This window comes from Xiphias gladius, chromosome 8 (assembly GCF_016859285.1).
Source record: "Xiphias gladius isolate SHS-SW01 ecotype Sanya breed wild chromosome 8, ASM1685928v1, whole genome shotgun sequence".
In the NCBI taxonomy this organism is placed as follows: Eukaryota; Metazoa; Chordata; class Actinopteri; order Istiophoriformes; family Xiphiidae; genus Xiphias; species Xiphias gladius.
In genome coordinates, this window is record NC_053407.1 from 10,462,005 (window position 1) to 10,486,202 (window position 24,198).

General features: G+C 44.0%; 1 protein-coding gene across 1 annotated transcript; it reads right to left on the reverse strand.

Annotated features, from left to right (window-relative positions):
* Positions 1-1,262: 1,262 nt before the first annotated feature.
* Positions 1,263-17,969, reverse strand: tshz3a (teashirt zinc finger homeobox 3a). Its single transcript, XM_040133572.1, has 2 exons — positions 17,864-17,969; positions 1,263-5,477 (listed from the first exon to the last, which is right to left on the reverse strand). The coding sequence occupies exons 1-2, from the start codon at positions 17,901-17,903 to the stop codon at positions 2,170-2,172; spliced, it is 3,348 nt and encodes a 1,115-aa protein (XP_039989506.1). The 5' UTR covers positions 17,904-17,969; the 3' UTR covers positions 1,263-2,169.
* Positions 17,970-24,198: the final 6,229 nt, after the last annotated feature.

Below are 24,198 nucleotides of genomic sequence, written 5' to 3' on the forward strand. Positions count from 1 at the left end.
GAGGCGGTAATGAGTTTGTGTGAGAAGATGGGGTCAGGACACAGTGTGTGTGTGTTAATTAATCTGTTCCCGGGTGGGAGGAACTGAAGCGAGATGATGAGATTTAAGAGAGTAAATGGGTGTGCTGCACTCGAGCTGTCCTCTGTCGAGTGAGTGAGCAGGGTTAGAGGCTGGGCAAATGGCCGTCACCATAGTAACCAGATAACTTCCCCGGCACCAAGTCACTCAGTCAGTCAGTCATGACAAGCAAAGCCTGGGAACATCAAACACAAAGAACATGGTGTCCCTAGGCATCTTCAAATAAGACAAAAGTAGATGGTAGAAAATTTGTGGAGTAAAAGTGTGTGTGTGTGTGTGTGTGTGTGTGTGTGTGTGTGCGCATGCGCATGCTTTTATCATGCATACAGAAAAACATTTTAAAAATTCTCATTACATGGCACTGAGCCTGAATTGTGACTACTCTGATAGCATCAACACCTGCCAGTAATATTGTTAGATCCAAAAGCCTGCTTTGAGGGAATAGCACCTGTCTGTGCATTCTGCACCACTGTCAGCTTGTCTCAGCGCGCGTATATAGGATCCGGTTTATTTTTTCCAAGGGACAGTCTTGGAGTGCAGGTGTGTGCCAGATCTGCTGTCTGTGCCCAGGGCTCCTGATGGCATCCAAGCCCCCGTGGTAATCAGCCCACTCTGCCTGCTGTTGCAGCCCGCCTGCCTCCTCCTCCTCCAGTGGCTCGTTTCAGAAACATCTGGTGGTTTACATGCAGCACGCACCACCTGCCAGACGCCTTGCAGGCAGTGGCACCGCTCGCACCTCTCGAGTCCGCCCCACAACAACACGACGACACAGAAATTACCAGGACTATCTCTACAAATTGTGGTTGTGCAGACAACTGCAGAGATAAATGCTGAGGGTTTTTAAGTTCTGTTTGGGGTTTCTGCAGATGTAGGCTTATGAGCAATCTGTCAGATGATTTGTAAATGCTTATTCATTACAATGTGGGACAACCATTTGAGAGGGTTGCATTTTGTTTTGTTTTTTCTGAGGTGCATGATTTTCCAGTAAGCCAGGTGAAAAATTAGATAATAGCTTACATTTTGGACAAAACAGTCATGTGTCAGTTATCTCTCTTCATTAACAAGCTGCTTTGAAATGTCTCTTGGCCAAATATTGCTTTTTAAATTTCAGTTTCACAATGCACCTTGATCTACAAATTTCTCGGATTAGCAAATATGAAAGAAAACAAATGTTTTATGCAGCAGTTAATTCAATTTAATCATAGAAGCACAAGGCATTAACATATTTGTATTGTTTTTTTTATCAAATAACATTTATAAAACTATTGTGCAAAACAATGTCCTTTTAATCTTCTTCAAAGGCTCTGCACCAGTGGATAGTCATAGTCCTCTTAAATTAGGAAATATAACAAGTATGCATAATTTAAACAGCGAGTTGTAAGCTTATACACTATATGTACATTTTTACACAGACCTGGATTTTAAGTGCCCCTTACTCAGTGATAAAGAACAAGGCAGCTTTTACAATCAGCAACAAAATCAATAGGCTGTACAGAAAAAACCATAAAAACAAGCAATGAACTTTTGCTGTTTGGCAGATTCTTTTAAGGAGATTTCCCAGGCATTTGGCTGTTTTAAGGTGTTGAAAAATGACCAGACGGCATTTTAAAATCTGGACAGGACTGGACAGGACTGTACAAACATAACAGTAAAACTTGTTGAACATGCAGTCTACCAGCAAATCAAAACCAAACTCACAAAAATACAAAATAAATACAATAGTTAATACATTTCAAGTTATTAGCCGACCTTCTAGTCAAGATATTCACCATGATTATGAATTTGTCCTCTGTTGTCTCAAATTACCAAAGGTGTACACAGATTGAGGGAGACAACATAACTGACAACAAATTGGGCTGAATATCTTTGACCGATAGTATATTTTGATGTGAAATAAATGTCTTTTGAAACACAGAGAAATCAGAAATGTTTATAGGCCGAATAGATGTAAACACCTTGTGCTGACGTTTTTAACAGTAGTTCGTGGCATGTTTGTGCATTACCACAGTTTTCAAATATTGTGTTTTAATTTTTTTGTTTTGAACAGTCATTCTACATATGTGTTCCAGCATGTCTACTGCTGAGAGTAATTTAGTGTTTCTCAAGTTCGCACACATATAGCAGGTGGTCCTCTGGAGACTTCCCATGGCTCTTGCTGAGGTGAAGCTTGATGGCGTGCTTAGTGGCAAATTTACGGACACAGAGCTGGCAGCGGTACACTGCCCCATTACTACTGCAGGCATCTTGTGATTGCGGAGAAAGGAGGGACTCCAGGGGTACCAGTTTCTCAGTGAGACAGTGGGAGTCCCTGGCAGTCTGTTTAGGGGACAGCTTGGCCAGGTCCCTGATTCTGAACCCCAGGTGGGCTTCCAGGTGACACACATAAGCTGCTGGGGTTCGGATCTGTGAGGCACAGTCACTACAGAAGAATATTGGCTGACCGGAGTCCAGGTTCTTTAGGAACTTGGTTCTGCCCGTTCTCCTTAGCTGATACTTGACGTTAGCCAGCCAGTGGCTGATGGTGGTCATAGAAAGACCTGTGAAACGAGATACATGCATTCTTTCCTGTGGGCTGAGGTCATTAATGATATACTTCCCCTCTGATGTCTGCCTCAGGCTTGAAGCGAACTGGGCCTGCAGAAGAAGGAGGTGCTGGGGGTTCCAGTTGGAGTGACGACCCTTACGTTTGTGGCCATGCAGGGACGCGTCATCATCGTCATGAGTAGATCCCACAACCTCAGCTTTTTCTGTGACCCGGGACCGTGAAGGAGGCTTTGAGACATGGTGGGACTGTGTCAGGTTCCTCAGCATGTCTGAGATATCTGACAATGCATTTTCATGTAGAGGGCTGCTGGATGTGTAGGGAGAGACCACTGTTAGCTTTGCAGGAGTAAAAAGAGAGGAGGGGGAGATGGAGGAGGTTGTGGATGAGGGAGTTAGGGGGGCTGAGCTTACAGAGCCTCCTCTTTCACTTTTCCCTTTAGTGAGGTCCATAGGCTGGTCATCACTGGGTTGGCAAAAACTGTTATCAACTACGCTTTCCAGCTTTTTGGCCTGTGAGGGAGGAGCGGCCACAGCAGCCCTTTCAGCCATGTTCTGGCTGAGTCTAGAGAGCAAGCTCAGGGGATCTTGGTTTGGCATGGAGGGCTTGGCTGCTTTCCCCAAATGAATGTTCATTACTGACTGAAGAGCACTTAGAGGGTTGACAAAGGGCTGCTCTGGAGGAGTATGGCCAGTAATAATGGCGGTACTGCATCTCAGTGTAGAGGCGAGCGGGGACTTGACTGCTGTCTCTCTCTTGGGCTCTGTTGCCGGGGATGCTCTGTCGCTATGGCTTCCCCTGTCACTATTGGCTGGGGTAACTGCTCTCCATTCCCGAGGTGAGTCAGCCTCTCCTCCTTTATGCGATTCTCCAGCCTCACTACTACAAGGGGAGAGATGGTTCTCCCTCTTAGGGGACAACTGCTTCACCCTTTGCTCTACTTTTGCTACTTTCTCAGTCACTTTTTTCACTAAATCCTCCATTGCCTGGAAGTTGTTGCTGGGGAAGGGGGAGGACTGACTAAGTGGTGGGGAAATGAGGGGCTGGTTCTTAGACAGTGCTCCATCCCCTCCGTTGAACAGGAACTTCATTGGGGAATTCTTTTCGCCGCTGCCCTGTTGGAGCTTGAGGGCATTGGGGAACTGGTAGGCTGCATGGATGCTCGGGTAGCCCCCCCAGCTTGGATTCCCACTCTGAGCCTTGTTGATGGCTGATGTCACAGTGTTTTCCAGTGATTTGAGAATATCCAAGCCCCCTTTTGGGCTCTCCTTCAGGTCCTCTTCAGTAAGATAGTTATACTTTGAGATGTCATATTTTTCCTCCTTCTCAGCATCTTCCTCCTTCCCAATGGAAACTGCAACTTGCTTTTCATTTCCAACAGCCTCTTGCTTAGTGCACTCCTCCTCAACCTCCTCCTTCTTGATCTCTTTGAGAGGAGGGGAGGTGGCAGGGGGAGTTGTGGTAGTTTGAAGAGGTGGAGGAGAGAAGGTGGAGGGTGCCAGTGGGACAGACTGGACCCTCTGCTCAGTAGGTGTGGCAACCCTCCCAGGGTTGGGGGAGGTGGCCTCAGGAAGTGTTTTGATTCTCTTTCCCACAGAGCCGGTCACCCTCAGGAAGTGTCCTGTCACCATCATGTGGGTTCTCAGCTCTTGCAGTGTATTATGGGAACTCCCGCACTCCATACACTTAAGGATCTGAAATTTGTTGGATTCAAACTGCCAAGCATAGCTAGCACCGTTCTGGAGGCCATAGCGGTTATTAGTGGTGGTGTAGGGGCTGGAGGAAGGTTTCTGTGAGGGCTCACTCAGGTCTGCCTGTGGGTGCTTAGCTTTGGGGGTTCCTTCACTTGAACGCGGTGAGGCAGTGAGGTCCAACCCCACAAGTCCCCTTTTCTTAGAAGACATGATTTTGGCTGCCACAGGGGCCATGGGCTCCTTCAGAGGCACTTTCTGGTAGTGTTTGGTCTTGATCATGTGGACACTGAGGTCCTGGAGTGATTCAAAGGAGTGGCCACAATACATGCACTTCAAAACTTTCTGAGCATCCTCCTTCCCCTCCATCTCCAACAGGGACCGCTTACGTGGTTTAGACCAGCGCTTTGCACCACTGCCTGCCCTGTCCTGGTTGTCATCGCGGTAGTGGCCTGTATCATTCATGTGAACCGTCAGCTCCACCAGGGTGTCATAAGCAGCACTACAGCCCTTACAACGGAATTTACTGGCCCCGGTGAAGATTGAGCCAAAAAGCTTTGGGTTTTGCCTGTGGAGCTGGACAGTACTAAAGAGGCTGGGCTCAGACTGAGCAGGGTGACGGCTCTGGGGAGGATGCTGTTGTAGTGTCTTTGCCACTGCAGACTGGTGCCAGTCATAGCTACCACTGCTGCAGCTACTACTGCTACTAGTGCTATTGCTGCGAGTTGGCTTTTCTGTAGAAGCCGAAGACTGCGCCTGTGGCGGTGTGGAATTAAAGTTCAGTGGTGACCACAAGGGGCTGGTCAGGAAACTGGAGTAGATAGCCTTCATTTGTTCTAAGGTGTCCATGCCTATGGGAGGTGTCTTAGTGCCACCATTCAGAGGTGCTGTGACCAAGATGCCCTCAGCTTTTCTGGAGGGGCTCTCAAAGTCTGAGAGCCGGTCACTGGTCTCACTGACATGTGACTCACTGTCCATCTCCTGTCCCGAGAGCTCTGCGACACCAGCTGATTCCTGGTCACATACCTGCTCCTTGGCAGGCCCTACGCTTTGCTCCGGGAACTCATCTTTCATGGGAAGGTCATCCTGAGGGGCTGAGGGCAGGTCGTCTGCTTCCACCTCCTCATCCTCCACAGTGTGCTCTGTCAGCTCCTCAGGAGAATAGGCTGCAAGGATAATGGAAACAAGGAGAGAAAGAAAGAGATGAGTTAAATTGCAGGGAGTGAAAACGCCATGTTAGAATAACTGGAGAAAAAGTTTCCCTGCTATGTGTGCCCGAGGACTCCCAGGGATAAATGAGCCATCTGTGTGGGAGCCTTTAAAGCTGAGCTGAGAAATTACAGTCATCCCATTTCACCTCATCAACCGTTGAGGTGTTATTTTCCTCTAGGCGAGCCTGTATTTATATACTACCCCAGCCTCATGGAACTTATGCCTCCCCTCTTTTCACTCCTTCTATTGGAGGAAAACAAAAAAGAAATATCTTGGCAAAAACATAATGCACCATTTTATTTATCTCAGGGCGCAACAGCTTGAAATGAAAACTAAATCTGAAATTAATGAAGCCCAATCTCACTGTGGCATTCTCCTCTGGGGTAATAAATGAGTTGGATCAACCTCCATCTGTCAGTTAATATGTCTGACGCCTCTTCATCTGCCTCTTCTCTGATTACACACACACACACACACACACACACACACACACACACACACACACACACACACACATATCTTGAAGAATTTTAAGAGAACAATGTCAGAATTTTATTGTGAAATTTTGACATCTTGAATAGACATCCAACAGTGTCATCTGGACTGAAGAATGTTCATTAGTTTCTTAATATGTAGAAGATAGTCAATAGTCTGGGTTCAAGCTGCATTCTTAAAAGCAAACCTCAACAGTTCAAACAGGTGTTAAATGTCATGCAAACAAAGAAATTTCCCATATAATAAAAAAGAGAAAGAAATGAACAAATAAAGGAAAGAATAAAATGAGACTGAGGGAAAAGAGGGATAGAGGATGAGATGAAAGTGAGGTTCATCAACGTGATGGCAATGCAACCTGTCACTTTGTATGCTGTTGCCCACTGCTCACATCGTGAGAGATGATAAGTATGTGTGTGTATGTGTTTGCATGTATGTGCACTGCACATACAGTTATACACACAAACTCCTGCGTCTCCTGTGGTGGTGAGCCTAACCACCTAAAGCCAACTCACCCACCACTCACCCCCTTCTTCCGCAGAGTCACCATGATCCCTCCCTCATTTCCTGTCCACCTCACTCACTAAACCGCTCAACTTAAGGAAAAACAAATAATCTCTGAAAACAGTGGATGGCCTGTGGACAGGTCTGAGGCCATATGGACAATTTTGTAAACTAAGACAAATGCCACAGAAAGAAGCTGTAGGTATATGCTTCAGAGGGCTTGGCCACTCACAGTTGAGTCTGCGCATGTGGATACAAACAGGCACACACACACACACACGCGTGCGCTGTGACTAAATCCTTCACCCCCCATCACACACACACACACACACACACACACACACACACACACACACACACACACACACACACACACACACACACACACACACACACACACACACACACAAATCCAGTCTAAACAAAAATGTCATAGCTGAAATAACTCTCATTTCCAGTGCTAACAGCCAATCTCTAGGCAGCCATGCGGCTGGTGCTGGTCTGATTTGGGCCCTGGGGGCACAGTCAGCAGGCAGCCCCACTGAGAGGCCAGCCTAATGGAGACCTGGCAGGTGCGGCCCACTCTGCCTCCTCCCGGAGATTTGGTTTGTCACTGGGTATCCATTACCTGCCATTCTCCGCTGATAGGCCCCGACAGCCCTGATCAAAAGATGTCGTCGGGCCCCAGTCCGCTTGGCAGTCAGTGGCATGTCGTTTGTAAAAAGGGCCAAGCAGGGTGTAAATAAAATGACATGATCACTTCCCCGGCCCCTCATGTTCTGGACACAATTATGATAATGTGGACGTGGAGGGGAGGGAGGGGTCTGGGAGGAAGGAGAAGGGGGCGAGGAGGTAAATCGCTCACGCTCGGGCAAACATGCAAGGGAGATATCTCACAGCTACCAGTGCTCAAGCGACTGCCCACACCCTCTTTCCTTTTGCTTTACTTTCTCTTCCGATTCTTCTCTGGAAGGTATTCGTGTCAGATTCTCATTTGAAGGAGGGAATCCAGCCAGGATGAGGTAGTTAATGTGTTTGTGTCCTGACTAGCTGGTCAAAGATGTCAGCTTGCATCAGACAAGCCTGGCACACCGCTTGACCAAGTTGTCAGGTCACCTTTTTCTTCTTCAACAACAAAATATTCCACATATTTCTTCACATTGTCTACTGCTATATCCAATTTCATGTCATGCTTTCACATCTGTAAGCCTTCCCAGGCTTCTCCCTGTGCCTTAACTTTGTAGTAAATGTTTTATATTTCATAGTAATGGTGCTGCAACCCTATAGGTTATTGTTCATTTGTCATTAAGCCTAGATAGCATAGAGAGGGGGAGAGAGGTCCAGAAGGACTAACTATAAAACCTACAGAGTCTAGCCGTGCTCCCAGGCAATTTAAAATGCAAAACAAAAACCATTATGTCTGAGCACTATCTGTTAATTTAATCCCAAATGACTGATAATCCATCACACAGGGCGACAACCACATCCAATTATTCTCCCTGGCTTGACTGACAACAGAGGTGATTTATCAAGCTAATAAAAGGTGATTGGAGTATAGAGGCTCCCTTAGAATAAAAAAAGAAGAGGATTATGAATACAACGATACTCCTGGATGCAGTCTTAACTAATATCTAAGCATATGGTATAGGACCAACGTATGAATTGTCCTGGTGTGTGTGTGTGTGTGTGTGTGACAGAGAGAAAGAGAGTGTGTGTGTTCTTGCAACGATAAAGGCAGCTGAAGCGATGTGGGGAAAAGACAAGAATCATTAGGTTCCATGAATGATTCCTTTGGGGGGGGGGGGGGTAAGAAGGGTAGGAGGTGCACATTAACACAATCAACATCTCGGTCACGGCTCACACAGAAGTAGCGATAACACATTCACGCAAACACACAAGCCGCAGAAAATATACGGCTCACATGGAGAACATACACAACCTAAAATTACATGTACCCTCATGTAATTATAAATAAAGTTAGCCGACCCCCCCCCACACACACACACACACACACAAACACACTTGTATGTAGATGCAGCGATGAGGAAAGACAGTGACATCTTGGCTTCCAGGAGGCATTCCTGTGGAGTATCATTTTCATAAACATAAGGGCTGCAGACGAGGAGGGAGAGATCATCTGATAGAAATACTGCAGTGCTGCTCTGACGATCAGGAACAACAGACAGGGCAGGGACAGGGGGTGATTAAGCAGGAAGGTGCTGTGGCTGCCTCTAAAGCAGAGCCTTTCAGTGTCTTTCTCTGTGTCTCCTTCCCTCTGTCCCATGGGTTATTTCTCCTCAAGTGCTTCTGAAAGCACTGTCTGAATTTAATGTTGTGTTTTAAATAGGCCTCATATGCAAGAGTGGTAATATGCAGATCTAAAAAAAAAAATCTATTACGTGTTTTTCAAGTAGAAATCTTTGCCCTTCTTGGATGTCAATAACAACTCAAACAAGCACACAATTTAATCTCCATACACATTTGAGTATCTTTTCGTTTATTTGCGAAAAGTGCAAGCATCAAGTTACAACTAACTCCAGTCCGTTTTCTTAAATCAGGCCCTTGATGACCAAATTGCATATTCCTGGTCTGGCCTCCATAGCTGGAGAAACAGTCTGGGACCCAGATCACACCCAACAGCAGCAGGGTAAACAGGATGTGTCATTAAGAACTACCTGAGTCTGACCCTCACACTCAAACGACTGCTTGGTCTCTGAAAAGAGAAAAAAAAAAAAAAAAAAAGAACCTTGCCACAGGGCATCGTGATATAAAAAAGCTGAGTCCTTTGTGTGGTCATCATGAATACAATATTTCATGTTTTTTTTTAATGCTAAAAAAGGCGCTGCATGGACAGTCTATATATTCTAGAAAAAGTTTGTTTTTTTCTGAAATTATTGTTTAAAGATGTGGTAAGATAAGGATTTGTTTAAATTCACACGTACCTACTACTATGTGAAATATACAGTAAAATGGTGTTTAGGCCCTTTCTTAATCCAATAATATTAAAATTAAATTCTGGGTGTACATTATAGCGTATTATTCAGATACAGAAGAGAAATACGTGTACTCAATTAACATCCGAAGAGGAAAAGCAATGTTTATCTGGTTTTCATAGCTTGATTACCTAATTATTTATAACATTATTACTATATGCATAGAAAAGTGTACCATTCACGAAGACACTGCTGGGATCCAGGGAGAGGAGAGGAAATTGTTCGCATGGGTGGTCGCCCATAGTTTACTGTAAAGAATACAGGAAAAGTTTTATGGTGTTGTTCAAAGACAACAAAAAAATCAAATGACAAAAAAAAAAAGAAAGCACAGAGATCACTGTCCATTGTTAGTGGTTTAATAAATTTATATCTATGCATGATCGTGGCATTTTGTTCTATAGACCTTAAAGAAGTAATACACATTGAGCTGTAAATCTTGTATAAAAGATGACATAAGAATAAAGTTTACTATTTTTAGTATCCCGTTGAAGAGCCGAGAAAGGGGTCAGACGTTGTTGCCATGACCTTTGATCACACGTGGGCTGAGATTTTCGAAGTCAGTTTGGGTGGTGCTGGAGAGCTCAGAGAGGAGAGAGTTAAACTGTGTCACAATATGACATGAGTTTTTTTTTTTTTTTTGACATTTTTACAGCATTTTAACTGGACCTTGATGCCCTTAAACCAACAAGGCCCCTCAGCAGGGGGCTCTTACTGACAGGAAACAGCTCCAGAACACTACAGGACAGGAAGTGACCCCAGTCTCAATCAAAAAAAACACTAAAAACTGCAGACTTCCCCCCACTCTCTCAAGTTTCCCAGAAGCCTAAAACTCTTTAAATAGATCACAATAATTTAGTCCAAAAACAGCCCCATTCTGTCAAAATAGAAGCAGATCAGTAACATACCTAAAATGCCTTTCTGTTGTACACATTTGTCAAAGTAACACATTCAATCAAACTTAGTTCTCTGCCTCCTTTTCCTTTGATCCTTACAGGCTGGCTGAAAGTCCCACGAGAAAATACGTAACAGGTGATCTGTGGCCATTGAAAAATTAACAAGTCCTGACATAAGTCGCTTTTGCAGATATGACCACAGAAGGCCATCAAGTGCTGCTCACATTTTTTTTTAAATGCATAACTCTGCTAACTACATTATTCTCTTACAAGCTATCATGTTACAAGCAATCATGGATGTCTTTGTCAGTTTTTATTTGTGTGTGTTCTCTACCCCCTGATGGCATTGTGAATACATTGTGTCCGCCGATTGTAGTGCAGGATGTGTGATATGGGAGATGGGAAAAACAGAGAAATCATTCTGGCCCCAGGCAAAGCTTAGGGCTGAACCTTGTGAATGCACACAGTAAGAGGAGAGAGAGTCAGGCAGAGAAACAAAGAGAAAATTAGGGCTGAAGAGGGAGACAGAGAAAAAGAAAGAAAAAGAGAAGAAGACAGACACTGAATAGATTCAACCCTTGGCTGATTGTTGTGTTATGACTGGACCTCAAAGCTGCCAGCTGCACATACAGGCCTTCAAGACCTGAAAATTAATTTCTTCATCTGACATGGGACAAGCCATAAACACATAAAGGCCTGCCGTTACTAACACTAACACAGATGAGAACAGAGTGAACAGACTCATAAACACCCAGTTGGAAGCTTGATGCAGCCACAATAAGTGATAAACAAAATGGAAACAAACAAAAAAATCCAACACAAACAGCACCCACAGGTGCAGATCCAAGGGCAGTAATAAGGATCGAGGTGCTGCGGGAAGACGATGTTCCAGTGCGACATACACATCGAGAGCCTTTGTTGTCTGATGATATTTAGTCAGTCAAACTTCCTTCAACCCACTTGTCTGCCTCCTCCTTTCCATCATTCTTTCTATACACCTTCCTTGATCAGTTCTCAAGCAAAGCTCCATGACAAAGAAATGCTGTTTATTTCCCCATTCCTTGAAATGTTTACACCTAATGTAACAATTCTGTTAAAAGGTCATCAGGTTGTGTGAATGGGGCTAGACAGTAAAACAGGAGGATGAAGGTGAGGCTCAAACTAAGTTAAGGATATTTTAGGTAAGGTCCAATACTTGGTTTACTGTACATCCGACTTTTTTACATTTTGAATCTTAATTTCATAGTTTCAGAATTCTGTCTGAAACTATTCTGAAGAATTCAGTCAGAATTCCTGCCGGTTATAACATTTAACTTGCCAACAGTTTTGTAGAGAGACAGGGATTTTGCAAGACAAAGATTTATACCTAACGCCTTGCTAATACCAGTGATGCGACAGGTTTTAAACATGTCAATTTTAACCAAGTCATCTAAACTAAACTATCTGGAAATTTGGATTAGTGTACCTGAATCTCTTTTACACTTGTCAGTGTATAGAAAAACTGCAGGCACCAAAACTAGGGTAATTACAGTAGATCAAAGTTTTACTACTTTGGCAGGCTTAGTTAGTTAATAATTTGGATGCTCGTATTTCTTTTCACCTCTGGTAGAGTGTTTCCATAACTGATTAAACTGGACCAGTTCAAATCCTGTCTGATCTGCTCAAGTTTTCTTTGTTCCATGAATTTCAAACTGATCATGCTGGTGTCATGGCAGAGTGTACAGTTGTCGGTGACTTTTTGTTGTTGCTTCTCTAATGACAGGTTGAGTATGTTATTATGACTGATAGTAATGATATCCAAAGATATGAAAATATGAGCTAAAAGTGTCATTTTCCTTTAAGGTCTGGGATTAGATTTACATCACTGTAGGTCTTACTGTATCTACAATTCAGGGCAGGACTGAAATCAGACACAATTTAAGTCTGAAGGCATGGCTGGGACCAAAGAGCTGACACTTGGGTAGAAGGTCGGGTTAGGGTTAACATGAGACAAAGAGAAGGATTCAGGTCTGACACTAGGATTATGTTTGCAGATTTTGGCTGGGACCATAACTGGGACTGTGTCTCATTTTAAGGTAAGGGGAAGGGGGAGGGCTGAAGGGAATAAAGTTGGGGCTTGGGAGTGGGACCACCAAACCCCTTCTCACAACGCACAGCTGCTGCCATGATCGCCTAGCAACGAGAAGGCGATGGACGCCGCCTGAAGATGGATGGCCACCATAAATCACAGTAGTGTGTAGGAGGAGGAGGAGGTAGGAGACAGAGAGAGGGAACAAGAAGAGGCCAAAAAACAAAACAACTGTTTTTTTTTTTTCACTTTTTCTGTAGCAGCAGCAGAGCTGGCCTTGCCTTGACCTCTCACTGTACTCTTTTATTCATGATTGTTGGGGAATGAAGCGGTGCTGGGGACACTTCTGGGCAAAGCTAAATGGAAACTTCTAGGTAATCATTACAGTCGGTTATACTGGATCAAATGGATCATTTTAAAATGTATAATTGCAATAAACTCCAGTGAGTCTTCTGTGTGTCCTTCATTGTGTAGAGGTTTTCATGATTCCACTAACTTTTTGAAGATGATAATAATAACAGACTATACCTTTCATAAAGCAAACCTCCAGCCAAGGCAATCTGGGTAGTGTAGTTGCGGGATAAACATCCCTGGGCTATCTGATTATGGCCTACTGCTGCGGCACTGGTGTCTAGTAACACTCAGAGAGAGCGCTCAGCCATCCATCACACAGTGAGTGTCTGTCTAAGGCTTTCCACCCTGCTTCTTTTCGTCCTGGCTCTCCGGTTACAGCCATACACGGCCGGCCTAAATAATATTCTTCATGATAAATGGCACTATAAGCCTGGTATCCATCATTAATCTGATTTTTAAAGAAGCATCCATCTTGGAGAGAGCCTGTTAGGGCCACGAGAGAGCAGAGCAGCTCGGGTTCATTTAAAGGCCAGGCTACTGCATGAGTGATACCTGTCAGCCCTGCTCATCAGGGAGCAGTGTACACACACACACACGCGCGCGCGCGTGTGCATGTATTATGAGTGCACTAACACACTTGTCGGACCTTTATACTCACAAAGCATATTTCTCCCCTTCATTCAGACATCTAGAGACATGTCATGGAAGAACATTCTGTCACCCATCAAAACACAACTCAGTGTAACTCAATCCTCCTTGTCATCTTGAAAAAATCTCCCCTCCCAAACACGTCTCCTCAAGGGTTTCAGGAAAACTCACTCTTCCCTGGAAAAACTCTCTCACACACACAAACAACAGTCTCTTCTCGTAGCTCCCCATTCCTCTGTCTCTCTCCACTGACTCTGCAACTCATTCTCCATTCCTCTCCTTCTCTTTGTCTCTCTCTGTCCGCTCTCTGTCTTGTTTTCCCTTCTTTCACTCTCTCTCTCTCTCTTCCTCTCTGCCCCCATCCACCTCCCTTCTCTGTGTCTCTGGTAAAGCCTGTTTGATAAATGACACACGTCACTGTGTCAGAAGCGAAGGGTGGGTCAGTGATAAATGACTCTGTTGAAAAGGAAATCGGCTCTCTGGCATGGCCGGGCTATTCTCCTCCTGGATTGGGTTTCAGGACCCCTGAAGACCGGAGCGGCTCAGTTTCCCTGTAAAGAGCACAGATCCCACCAGGCTCTGACGCTCTCTACCTCTGGGAGGGGTGGGAGACTGAGAGAGACGGTGGGTGGGAGGTGGGGTCGGAGGGATCCAGCCTGTCCCAATTGTCGCCACAGTGCAGCTGCATCTATCACAACAGCGGTGGGACTATTTTTACAAAGCATCCGACTCTTTTCCCAGACACCAGTCCCGGCTGAAAACCTCGGCTGAAAGCACTCTGAAAACTGAAAGGGAAGAGTGGAGCGGTTTTCTATTCGTGACACTACTACAGCGCTTACACTCCTCTTTCTCTCCCGGAGTCCAACCCTATGGCTTGACATCTGCCAAGTGTGTGTTAAAATGGAGAGAAGGCCCATTTCACCGCCCCCGCTCTTCTTCTACTTTTCGCCCCCCCCCTCTCCTACACTCACTCTCACGCTCACTTGCTGGCGGGGTGGCACTGTTATCATTACACGGGCAGGATTTATGGAGTCAGGGCCTATGGCAAAAACAAAAAGGCATCTGTCAATACCTGTGGGAAACACTCTGTCAGCCTTCCTCCTCCTCCTTCCACTGGTGCTCACAGCCTCATTAGGTATGCACTTATCAGAAACATAGATCACAGACGTGACTCAACCTCACCGGAATCCAGCCACAGGACTTTCATTAGCAGCAGGGACTGCAAGGCCAAAACATTTGCCGCACTCACACCTGCAAACAACGCCAGCGGAGGCGTGTTGTTCACTAATGTTGTCAGTCCATATGTTGGTCAAACAATTAAGTCCCAAATCACGCTCCCCTGCTGCTTCCGTAAGGGCATGCTTCTCACACATAAACAACAGGAAGGCAGACAGATATAAAAACAGCTTACTTCATTTCACTTGCTGCTTTTGTAACCCAGTCACAACATGTGCGCATGTGTCTGTAATGTGTGTTGTAAATGCTTGTATCTTTACTAGCGTCAACACGGCATGTTTGTGTGCTCTGTCTTGCGAATTATGGCCTGACCCCCAGCAGGTGGTCTACAGTAACAATTCCTTTCATCACTACCAAAAGCCAAACGGCACACAGACAAACATTCAACCCAACAAATCAGAAAGTGCATGCCAGCTGATCTAAGAGTGCACACTCACACTCACACTCACACTCACACACACACACACACACACACACACACACACACACACACACACACACACACACACACTCAAAGTGAGACATGAGTGATGGCTGCCAGTCTGGCAGCTATAATCCTGACCCTGCAGAAAGAAGAGACTGTTGCTGTGGAACCTGGTCCACATCAGACTCCCCCACCCCACTCCTTCTGCTTCGGACTCTCTCTTATACACAGTCATAGACAAATGACCAGAGTACAGGTCATGACAGAGAAAAGGGGAGGGTGGCTTTCTTTTCGGTGGCCTGATAGTTCTATGACACACACAACACTCAGAATACTGTAAATAAACTGACACCCTCTGCAGACATACTGTACAGGTTAGACATTCCAGTGAAACAGTCTTTCTCCACATGCAGTAAAGCCAACGCCGACTTCCTGTTAAATCGGTGGAATATTTCCACTTTCTGCAGCCATTTCAACAGCTTTGGGCCCCGGCTTTGCAGCAGCGCAAGGGAAGGAGGTCTGTATTTCCACTGCTGGGAGAGTGTCTTTCTCATGTTTGCTCGGCTGTTTACGTGGCCAGCTGCCCTTGGTTGTTAAAAGCACTCAGACCTGACCCAGGTACGCAGGCCCATTTGTCACCTGCAGCGGAAAATTGAGTTACAGCACAACCAAAGGCGAGCGGCTCTGTGTAATATCAAGTTGATTACATCAAAGTGGTGGCAAACCTCATTGGGCTGGGCACCCCGAGCTTGTCATCTCCAATCACAGGGCCTGTCAGGACTCCATCAGCCTCACGGCTAATTGGACCAACGCTAATGAAGCAGGCAAAACAAGTTTTCTACTGTGGAGAGAGAAACGCTCTCAGACAGAGGAAGGAGAAGCTGAGAGAGTGTGTGTTTGAGAGACAATGAGAGAGCAAAGCAGGTTGAATGTGTGTGTGTGTGTGTGTGTGTGTATGTGTGTGTTTGGGGGGGGGGGTAGATTTTTCATGCAAGTCTCAAGGTTGCAGTGGGCTGACTCTCCCCCTAAGTCCCTAATCAAGGCCCATCATCTGTCATCCTTTTCTTTGCTCTCTCTATCACCATGCTCTGTGCTGCAATCAATTCATCATCACCCTTTGTGTGCCACTGAACAGTTGACAACTTTATAACTTGCAGCTGCACAGGCTGACTGACAGGGGTGGAAGGGGAGCATGAAAAAATGAAGAAATGAATAGATGAATGAATGAACAAAGAAGCGTGGTTTCAGGGAGAAAAAGCTGTTTTCTAAAAACACAAAACGATCTATATTACAGCCTTTTATTCCCTTTCGTCAACAGAGAAACAGCAGTGTAGCAGGGAGGAGAGAGTAGAGAGGAGAGGAGGAGATTAAAAAAAAACACATCCTTCTCACTGATCTGAAATCAGAAAGCTTTCAGTCATTCTTTATGTGCTCCCCGCGGCCACTCTGAGCCAGTGAGCATGTACATTAGGCTGGGGCATTTTGATGAAATAAAAGCCCAGGCCAGCTTATGGCTAAACAGAATGGGAGCACTCACTCAGCCTGTCTCTGATTGACCATTAAAGCCATTGATGAATGGGCCTGTCAGGGGAGAGACAATTAAATCAAACATGAAACAAAGCCGTTGTGACGGCCCGGTCTGACAGAGCAAACCCATTCCTCCCCTCCATTACATAGCACACGGCTCCTTTTACAACCCCTAACCCACTCCTCCCGCCTCCTCTATCCAGTGTGTGTGTGTGTGTGTGTGTGTGTGTGTGTGTGTGTGTGTGTGTGTGTGTGTGCTCGAAGTGAACGAGTGAGCATGTGCACATGGGAGTGTGATGTTCTCTACTGGAAGTGTGTGTGTCTGTTTGTGTGTGTGATGTCTCACTGTGAAACTACTTTGTCCCCCCTTCTTTCACTTTTTGGTGAGTCACTTGACCATTGGAGTGAGAGAAAGGAAGAGTGTGTGTGTGTGTGTGTGAGAGAGACAGAGAGAGAGAGGGAGAGCAAAAAGTACACAGGGCCTTTCAAAGTGGTTTAAACGTGACGTCAGGGGCCTGCAGCACATGGTGGGAAGTGATTTTCTGATGCAAATAGGGAAGGATCAGATCAAAGCCGCATGACAGCCAATCAATCAACCGTCAAATCAGACATGGCAACTGTCGATTATGGCTCCTTCCAGCCCACGAAACCCCATTGTCTGCCCTCAAATTGTTTATCTTATCCCGAGAAAGAAAAAAGCTCAGAGGTAAGAGTTTTTTTTTCCGCTCCTGCAAAGAAGTTATGCGCTCGGATCAAATGCGCACAAAGCCCCCATGACCCCCTCATGGCACGCCTCGGGCACTAACCATCAAGAAAACACTGCCTATTTCCAGACGCTGTTCTTACACACCAAACGTAGACGGCAGTTGGGATCGGTGAACTATCGGGGATTCAAGTTGGGAACAATGGGAAGCGAAAGTTTACAGCAGCCAACTCATCCGATGGGACCACAGTAGCTGCGCAGCGTGGAGAGCGAAAACGCAGACTGCTGTATACAAGCGGCGTGTCCCTTTTAAAACGATAACAGTTTCTATGAGGTCTCGCAAGAGTAGACAAGAGTGACAAAGCGCATCGTTAGAAAACACAAAGTGGAAACGGAAATGCAGTGACTGTAAAGTGAGCTTTACAAAACAAAGGTAACATCCGCAGCTTTTCGGTGCTAAGCCATATTTTTACGCACATTAGAGTTGGATACACATACCTGCTGCGCGCTTGGGCGCCTCTTGTTTCCTCCGTGGCATTTCTATTTGTGGGGATTTCCGTGAAACTCTTCTCTTTTTATTTGATATACCCCCTCGCGCTGTATCCGGGAAGATCCACCTCTACTCAAAAAAAAAAAAAAAAAAAAAAAAAAAAAAGATTCACGCCTTCGTGTAGTAGACTGCACGACATCGGGGAGTCCGGCGGAAAGAAAAACTAAAAATCATCGTTACGGAATAGCAGCCTGCGGTGAAAAGTCAGCGGAAAATAAATAAACGACGTGGGTGGGTGTGTGTGTGTGTGTATGGGGGGGGTGTTTTTCCCTTTTTTTTTTCTTTTTCTTTTTTTTCTTTTTTGTTGGTGCGGTCGCGTTAAGAATGTCAGCGGTGATAGCCAGCGTCCACCTCGGCTGCCTGGTCTGGCAACAGGCAAAGTTGAGGGATAAGAGAGACGATCGCGTCACTCATAGCAGGAGAATGGGCAAACCCACCGCTCCGTTAACTCTTTACTTCTCAGAGAGGGGCGGACACCGCACGCCGAGTGTCCTCCTCCCTCCGCGCTGCGCATGAATCACGGCTCACGGGCTATTAGTTAATTATTACGCACGGCGGGCTGATTATTACCAGCCACAAAACAACAGACAGTCTGAATAATATTCCAGCAATGTCAGCAGACGTGTCCGTTGGCTTCGGTGAGCAGTCAGTGAATTTAACCTTTATCACATTTTAGTTTGAATCTGTCATGGTAATATTTCTATGGAAACGCCTGACTTTGCTTTATTTACATCCAAAAATTACTGTTGGCCTCTCGTAGTTCTTTTAAGTGATTAGAACTGACTCTCGAATGACAAAATATATCCACCTACAGGCTTTGTCTTAATATGCAGAACACATTCAGTCACTTATAACATTTTATTAAATCTCACAAACTTTCAAAGCTTTGTTTCAGGTTCATAATAATAACTATACCTCACTTGTTTTATGCAATGAAAATACCAGAAATTTTGATGAAGAACAGTATTTATTACAGTTGTTTTTTATTTATTTTTTTTTTTTTTACATAATATGATTTTACAAATGTATAGAACTTCTGGTAATAAAAATAACAGTTTTTAATTGATTTTTTTATATCATAATAAATTACATTAGATTTAACTGGTTGCTATTGTACCCAGTACCAGCACAACACTGCATTTTAGCATCTAACTATATACTGCAAACAGTAGATCTATATTTTTATATATTTAAAGATAAACAAATGTACAGAATGAAAAATACACCAATGAGGTAGGGCTAGTAGGAAGGGATGTCTTTTGATATATACAAAATGAACAAAACTAATTTTAAAATGTACGGTACGAAGCTATGATACACATATCATAAGTGTAACTGTATGGACAGGAACCAGTTAATAGTATATACAGTAAAATGAGTCTGATTGTGGTATATACAGTATAAACAGCAATCAGGTTTTTAATGTATACAGTTTAAAAAAGACAAAATGCACAGTCGAAAATGGTTGGCTTAAATACAATCAGTTAAATACACTGTTGATAACAGGAAGCGCTCATTCAGAAGTCAGTGAGCCCAATGGTGGTGGCCTTTAAATGTTGCTTATGTCAGTTTTGTAGTTGTATTTATTGGAAAAAATATGCTCACATAGTCTGTAGTATGTCTATCATGCTAACTGGTGCAGAAATTTGTTAGACAACCCACACCCCACTGCCCCAAAATACAAACATCCCTGATGCCTTTTCCTCGCTAATTTAATGTGAGCAGTTAAATGTTAGCTTTCATCACAGTAAAAGCATCAGTTCTCCCGTATATCCACATTAGGAAGAGATCAAAGCCAGTTCAAGGAAAGAGCGTTAAGTCTTAGTGCGAAGGTAATGAGTTTTTTTTTTTTTTCACCACTTGTCTGTCTATTTCTTGAGCCAGCAGTATCTCTGCAGAGTGGGATGGTCTCCCTGTGCCCCTGATGTGTGCTGACCCCTGCAAGGGGAAAAAGATACATACAAATACCAAAACATGCTGCGTGTGGGTGCTGCGTGCATGCCGCTACACATATTTTGCACACAAAAAAATGCAGTACAGAATACTCAGACTCAAGGATCTGCTCATTTTCTCAGAAATCTTAAATACCCACAAATGGCAAATTGCACACACCCTCTTTCTCTGTCTCTCTCTCTCTTACACACACACGCACACACACACAGACATGCGTGCACACAAGCATCCTCACTCAAGAAGAGAACAAGAATTAAAGGCCTCTCTGATCAGGACTCGCCCCTGCCTCCCCGTCTCTTAGAGCACAGAGGTTGGGTCCCTGTCACTTTAACAACATGAAATTACTACCCAAATGGGATGTCAGGGGTTAGCAGTGTCTCTAAGAGAACTATGTGAATATATTTCCTCCTATGGACTTGCCCCCATCATGACCTCCCCCAGGAACAAGAAGTAACCCCGTGATTGGCGTTTTTACAGCCAAATTAAACCATCTTGCAGCCTGCTGAAGGCAGGAGGAGAAAGCAGCCGTTCCAAAATTAGTGAGCCATCATCATGACAGAAAGTAGTGGGGACATGGTGTCATCCAGCTACTGTATCGATTAACCCATAAATAGTATATGGCCTCTACACTGTGGCTCTCCCAGGCTTATACTGTAAATGGAAGTTATCTCAGCTGTGCATCTGTCTTGCTTTGCTGTGTGGTTTAAAGCCCTGATATCTAGAGACCGCAACCTGGTTGTATGTTACGCACATCATGAAAAAGAGGACATTATGCATATAATTAGTGAAAAAAAAAATTGCATCTTGGATGGAAGTTTTAAAATAAAGAAAAAATAACAGCACAAAATTCCTACAGACTGGATTATTCAGTTGTTTTAAGTTTTGCAATATGATAAAGGAAGGAAGGAAGTGTGCTTTTTTTTTTTTTTTAAATATTCAGATTCTTTTTTTTTTTTTTTTTTTTTTTTACACAGGACTGTGTGTGATTCTCTCGTATGTCAGGTAGCCCAGCTGAATTATTCGCATCTTCTTCCTCTTGACACCAGGATTATCATAAAAGAAGAACGTCTGTCAAGGCTGCATTGATTTGCACACGTTTGCCCAATCATTCTCAAAGTTGCGATTAAAAAGCACGAGCTGCTTCTATTTTTCTATTGAAATCTCTTGGCAGAAAAAGGGAGAGGCCTTTCAATTTCATAGCCTCCAGAACACTCAAGTATTCATTGTACTCTACTTTTCGCTTTCAACCTCTCTGCGGGAGGCAGGACTCATGACATCTATGTATGCTGCTCCCATTCATGATGCTATTCAGCCTTCAGATGTGTGCCGCAAGTGATCCCTCAATACCATCAGATCGCTCTGATAGGCATGTGCCCAGTTATGGGCCTGTCCAGAGAGGCAGTGCAGTGTGTTGTCAGAGTGCAAACTGACAGTTCTGTACTCATGAGGAGTTCCAGTCAGCTCCACTTTGTCAAGACTAAGGACCAGTCTTCCGTTACGTGGCAAAGTCTTGCTGTTGTTCTTGAAAATGCTTCTGAATAAAACTTAAACGTCAGCAAAGTGACACTGAATAGGTTTTCCATTTATTTCCTGCAAACAGAAACATGTGTTCTTCTGTGTGCGTTCTTTGTTGGCTTATCTGTGTATTCATGTGGGTATGTTCATGTGTGGGTGTGGGTGCGTAATGCATGGCCCTGTTGAGAAGAGTGATTGCTTTATTCCTGCCTTGTATGTGCTATGGGGGCCGTGGCCGTGTCTTTGGGCAGCTGTATGGATGGCTTGAGGAGGTCTCCATCATTCATAAAGCACACTCCTACATGTAGAATTGATCTTGCAAAGAAACAGGGTGGCAATAGCAGTTCATCAGTCTTCCACGACCACAAATCACTCGGAGGTGTCCCCCCGGGGGAAAGGTGACACCATTGTCAGTGCAGCGTTCCCCTTGGACAAAAGAAGGGGCAGGGCAGGAACTCTCGCTCATATGGTGTCCCCAAAGTGTCCGGTGAAATGTGAAAGCAATCGTGTAAATATCCATTGTAAAGCTCAAAGAATATATGCACTATAAATAATATGAAAGAAAAAGACTATTAGGAGTATTTTGGCTGACAATGCAGCTAAATCAAGCCATAAAAATAAATAATGTCGGACTCTTTTTCTATTATCTGTTTGAATACACATTTTCTTAATTTATTGTCACTGTTTAAATTGTGTAAAACAGATATATTAGAAGCAACTGATGATTCAGAAGTAGAAAGAGGCACAATTGCCATATTAACTCTCATTTTTCAAGAACCTGATTAATTTTAAAAATGCACATACACGCCAGGCGCTGAAGTCAAACAGGTTTTATAAAGGATACATAATTAAAGCTACCTTTACTCATAGTGTTTAATATATGCATCTCTGCCTATTAATAACCCGGGTCATTAATTTGTATAAATCAGCTATGTATGGCACCGAGTAATTTCCACTCCTGTAAAGAGAATTGGTGAGATGAAGCTCTTGCCTTTGGCCTTGGGTTGCACATTACACTCATCTTACATTAGGGCACATGCCTCTCCTGTTCCTCCTCCTCCTGCTGCTCCTCCTCATACCGTTTGGACTTTGTCATTGATCTTCATTCTAAAATAATCTCTTATCATTTCTCATTGTAAGCCTGCAGAGAAACCTTTTCCAGATCCCAATTCATTAGCTTCACACTGAAAATAGAAAAGCTCAGAGAAAGGTGGACATGTGATGAAGGCTCAGAGTAAGCACCTTTAAAATATGTCCCCCAATCCACCTTAAACACTCATGATCTTTCTTTAAACCTTTGACATGTTTAATTTTTTTTTTTTTTTTTGGGGGGGGGGCATTTGCACCCTAAAGCATGAGCCGCTCACAATAAAAATGACTTTCTGGCTATAATGTTGTCACTCTCCTCTTGGTTTTCAACATTCCCCCCGTTACAAAGCTGCACAATTCCGTTTTCAGTTCATGTCCTTATTAAAAACATTAACATTCACAAACTGAATGGGTCAGGCATTGAAAAGGTCTCCCTAACATTTCTCAGAGCTTCTCCCAAGACAGCCAACAAGCAACTCTTTCTCAATCACTGTCCAGACAGGAGAGGGGAGACATATGTGAGACGAAAGTAGATTTTATAATTTTGTGGTAAATTATTATGAAAAAATGTGATAAGGTCCATCCTTGAGGGATGGTAGATGACTCTACACCGTTTCAATTAGCGCACTTCTGATTGTAGAGGCAGAACTCAGACAATTGATCAAGTCTCTCTCTCTTCTTCTCTTTCCCTGCCTCATTGCCCAAAAGACCCTTTTAAAATATTCAGGTAGATTATGAATGGTTACACCCCTATCTATTTATATCTCCTTTATTGACAGTATTACATTTATATGGAGTCAAGGTGAGGGATTTAATTTAAGACTCGTGCAGAACTGCTCAGAATATTTAAAAAAAAAAAAAAAAGACTGATTAAGGAACTGATTTATATGATCAAGACTTTTTAGAGAAAAAAAAGTTTAACAATGGATCAGCTGTAACTGTATTATGGATTTACTGGGTTTTGCTGGTATATGCAAGTCTGAACAAATTCAGGAGTATTTCAATAAGTTTTAGGAGCTATGGTCTCACTGAGTGACTAATAATTGTGGTGTTACCTTGTTATGAAAATTCAAAGCTATGTCTGGCACATCCCTCCTCTGATGTCATGTCAGTCTGCTTAGTGCTGTCAGCTTGTGTTTGAGAGAGGGCTGATTTCTCTCTTTCCCCTTCCTTCTCAGGCGGGGAACATAAAAGGGAGGATGTTTATGATGGACGGGCAGCTTTTTAAAGAGAAGCATCACAGGGTGTTGGATGGGAGGGATCCGAATCAGGACGGCTGTGATGTGACGAGACAGACAGGAACATCCTTCTCCTTGTGTCGAGATGTCAAGCAGGGGGAGACTTAGCAGAGTAGACAGTATCATCACTCTCCCGAGTGAAGCAAGAATTCGCAGGGGAGGAAAGAAGTGGAAGGACAGTGGTGCAGAGCGGGCATTGTCTAAGCCATGTTGGCCTGACTCTTGTGTCAGATTGTGGGTTTTTAGTTATCTAGCACTTTCGCTTATTCTTTGTCACCTTGTACATTTATAGTTCTGGAAATTTGTGTGTTTTTCATGTAAATATTGTACTGTATAGTGTAGTGTATAGTGTTAATTTGTAATGGCAAGTTCCACGTAACCTTACCATTTGTGTACAACAATAACACATTTTTAATCAGCAAAAACTAAATAAAATAGATACTGATGCATATGTATTAAGTACTCTTAAAGGAATGGTTAAACATTGT

Excerpts from the sequence above, each read along its gene's own strand:
- tshz3a (XM_040133572.1), bottom strand. The coding sequence starts at position 17,903 with ATGCCACGGAGGAAACAAGAGGCGCCCAAGCGCGCAGCAG. Across the intron at positions 5,478-17,863 it reads GGCGCCCAAGCGCGCAGCAG|CCTATTCTCCTGAGGAGCTG; the intron begins GTATGTGTATCC and ends TTATCCTTGCAG.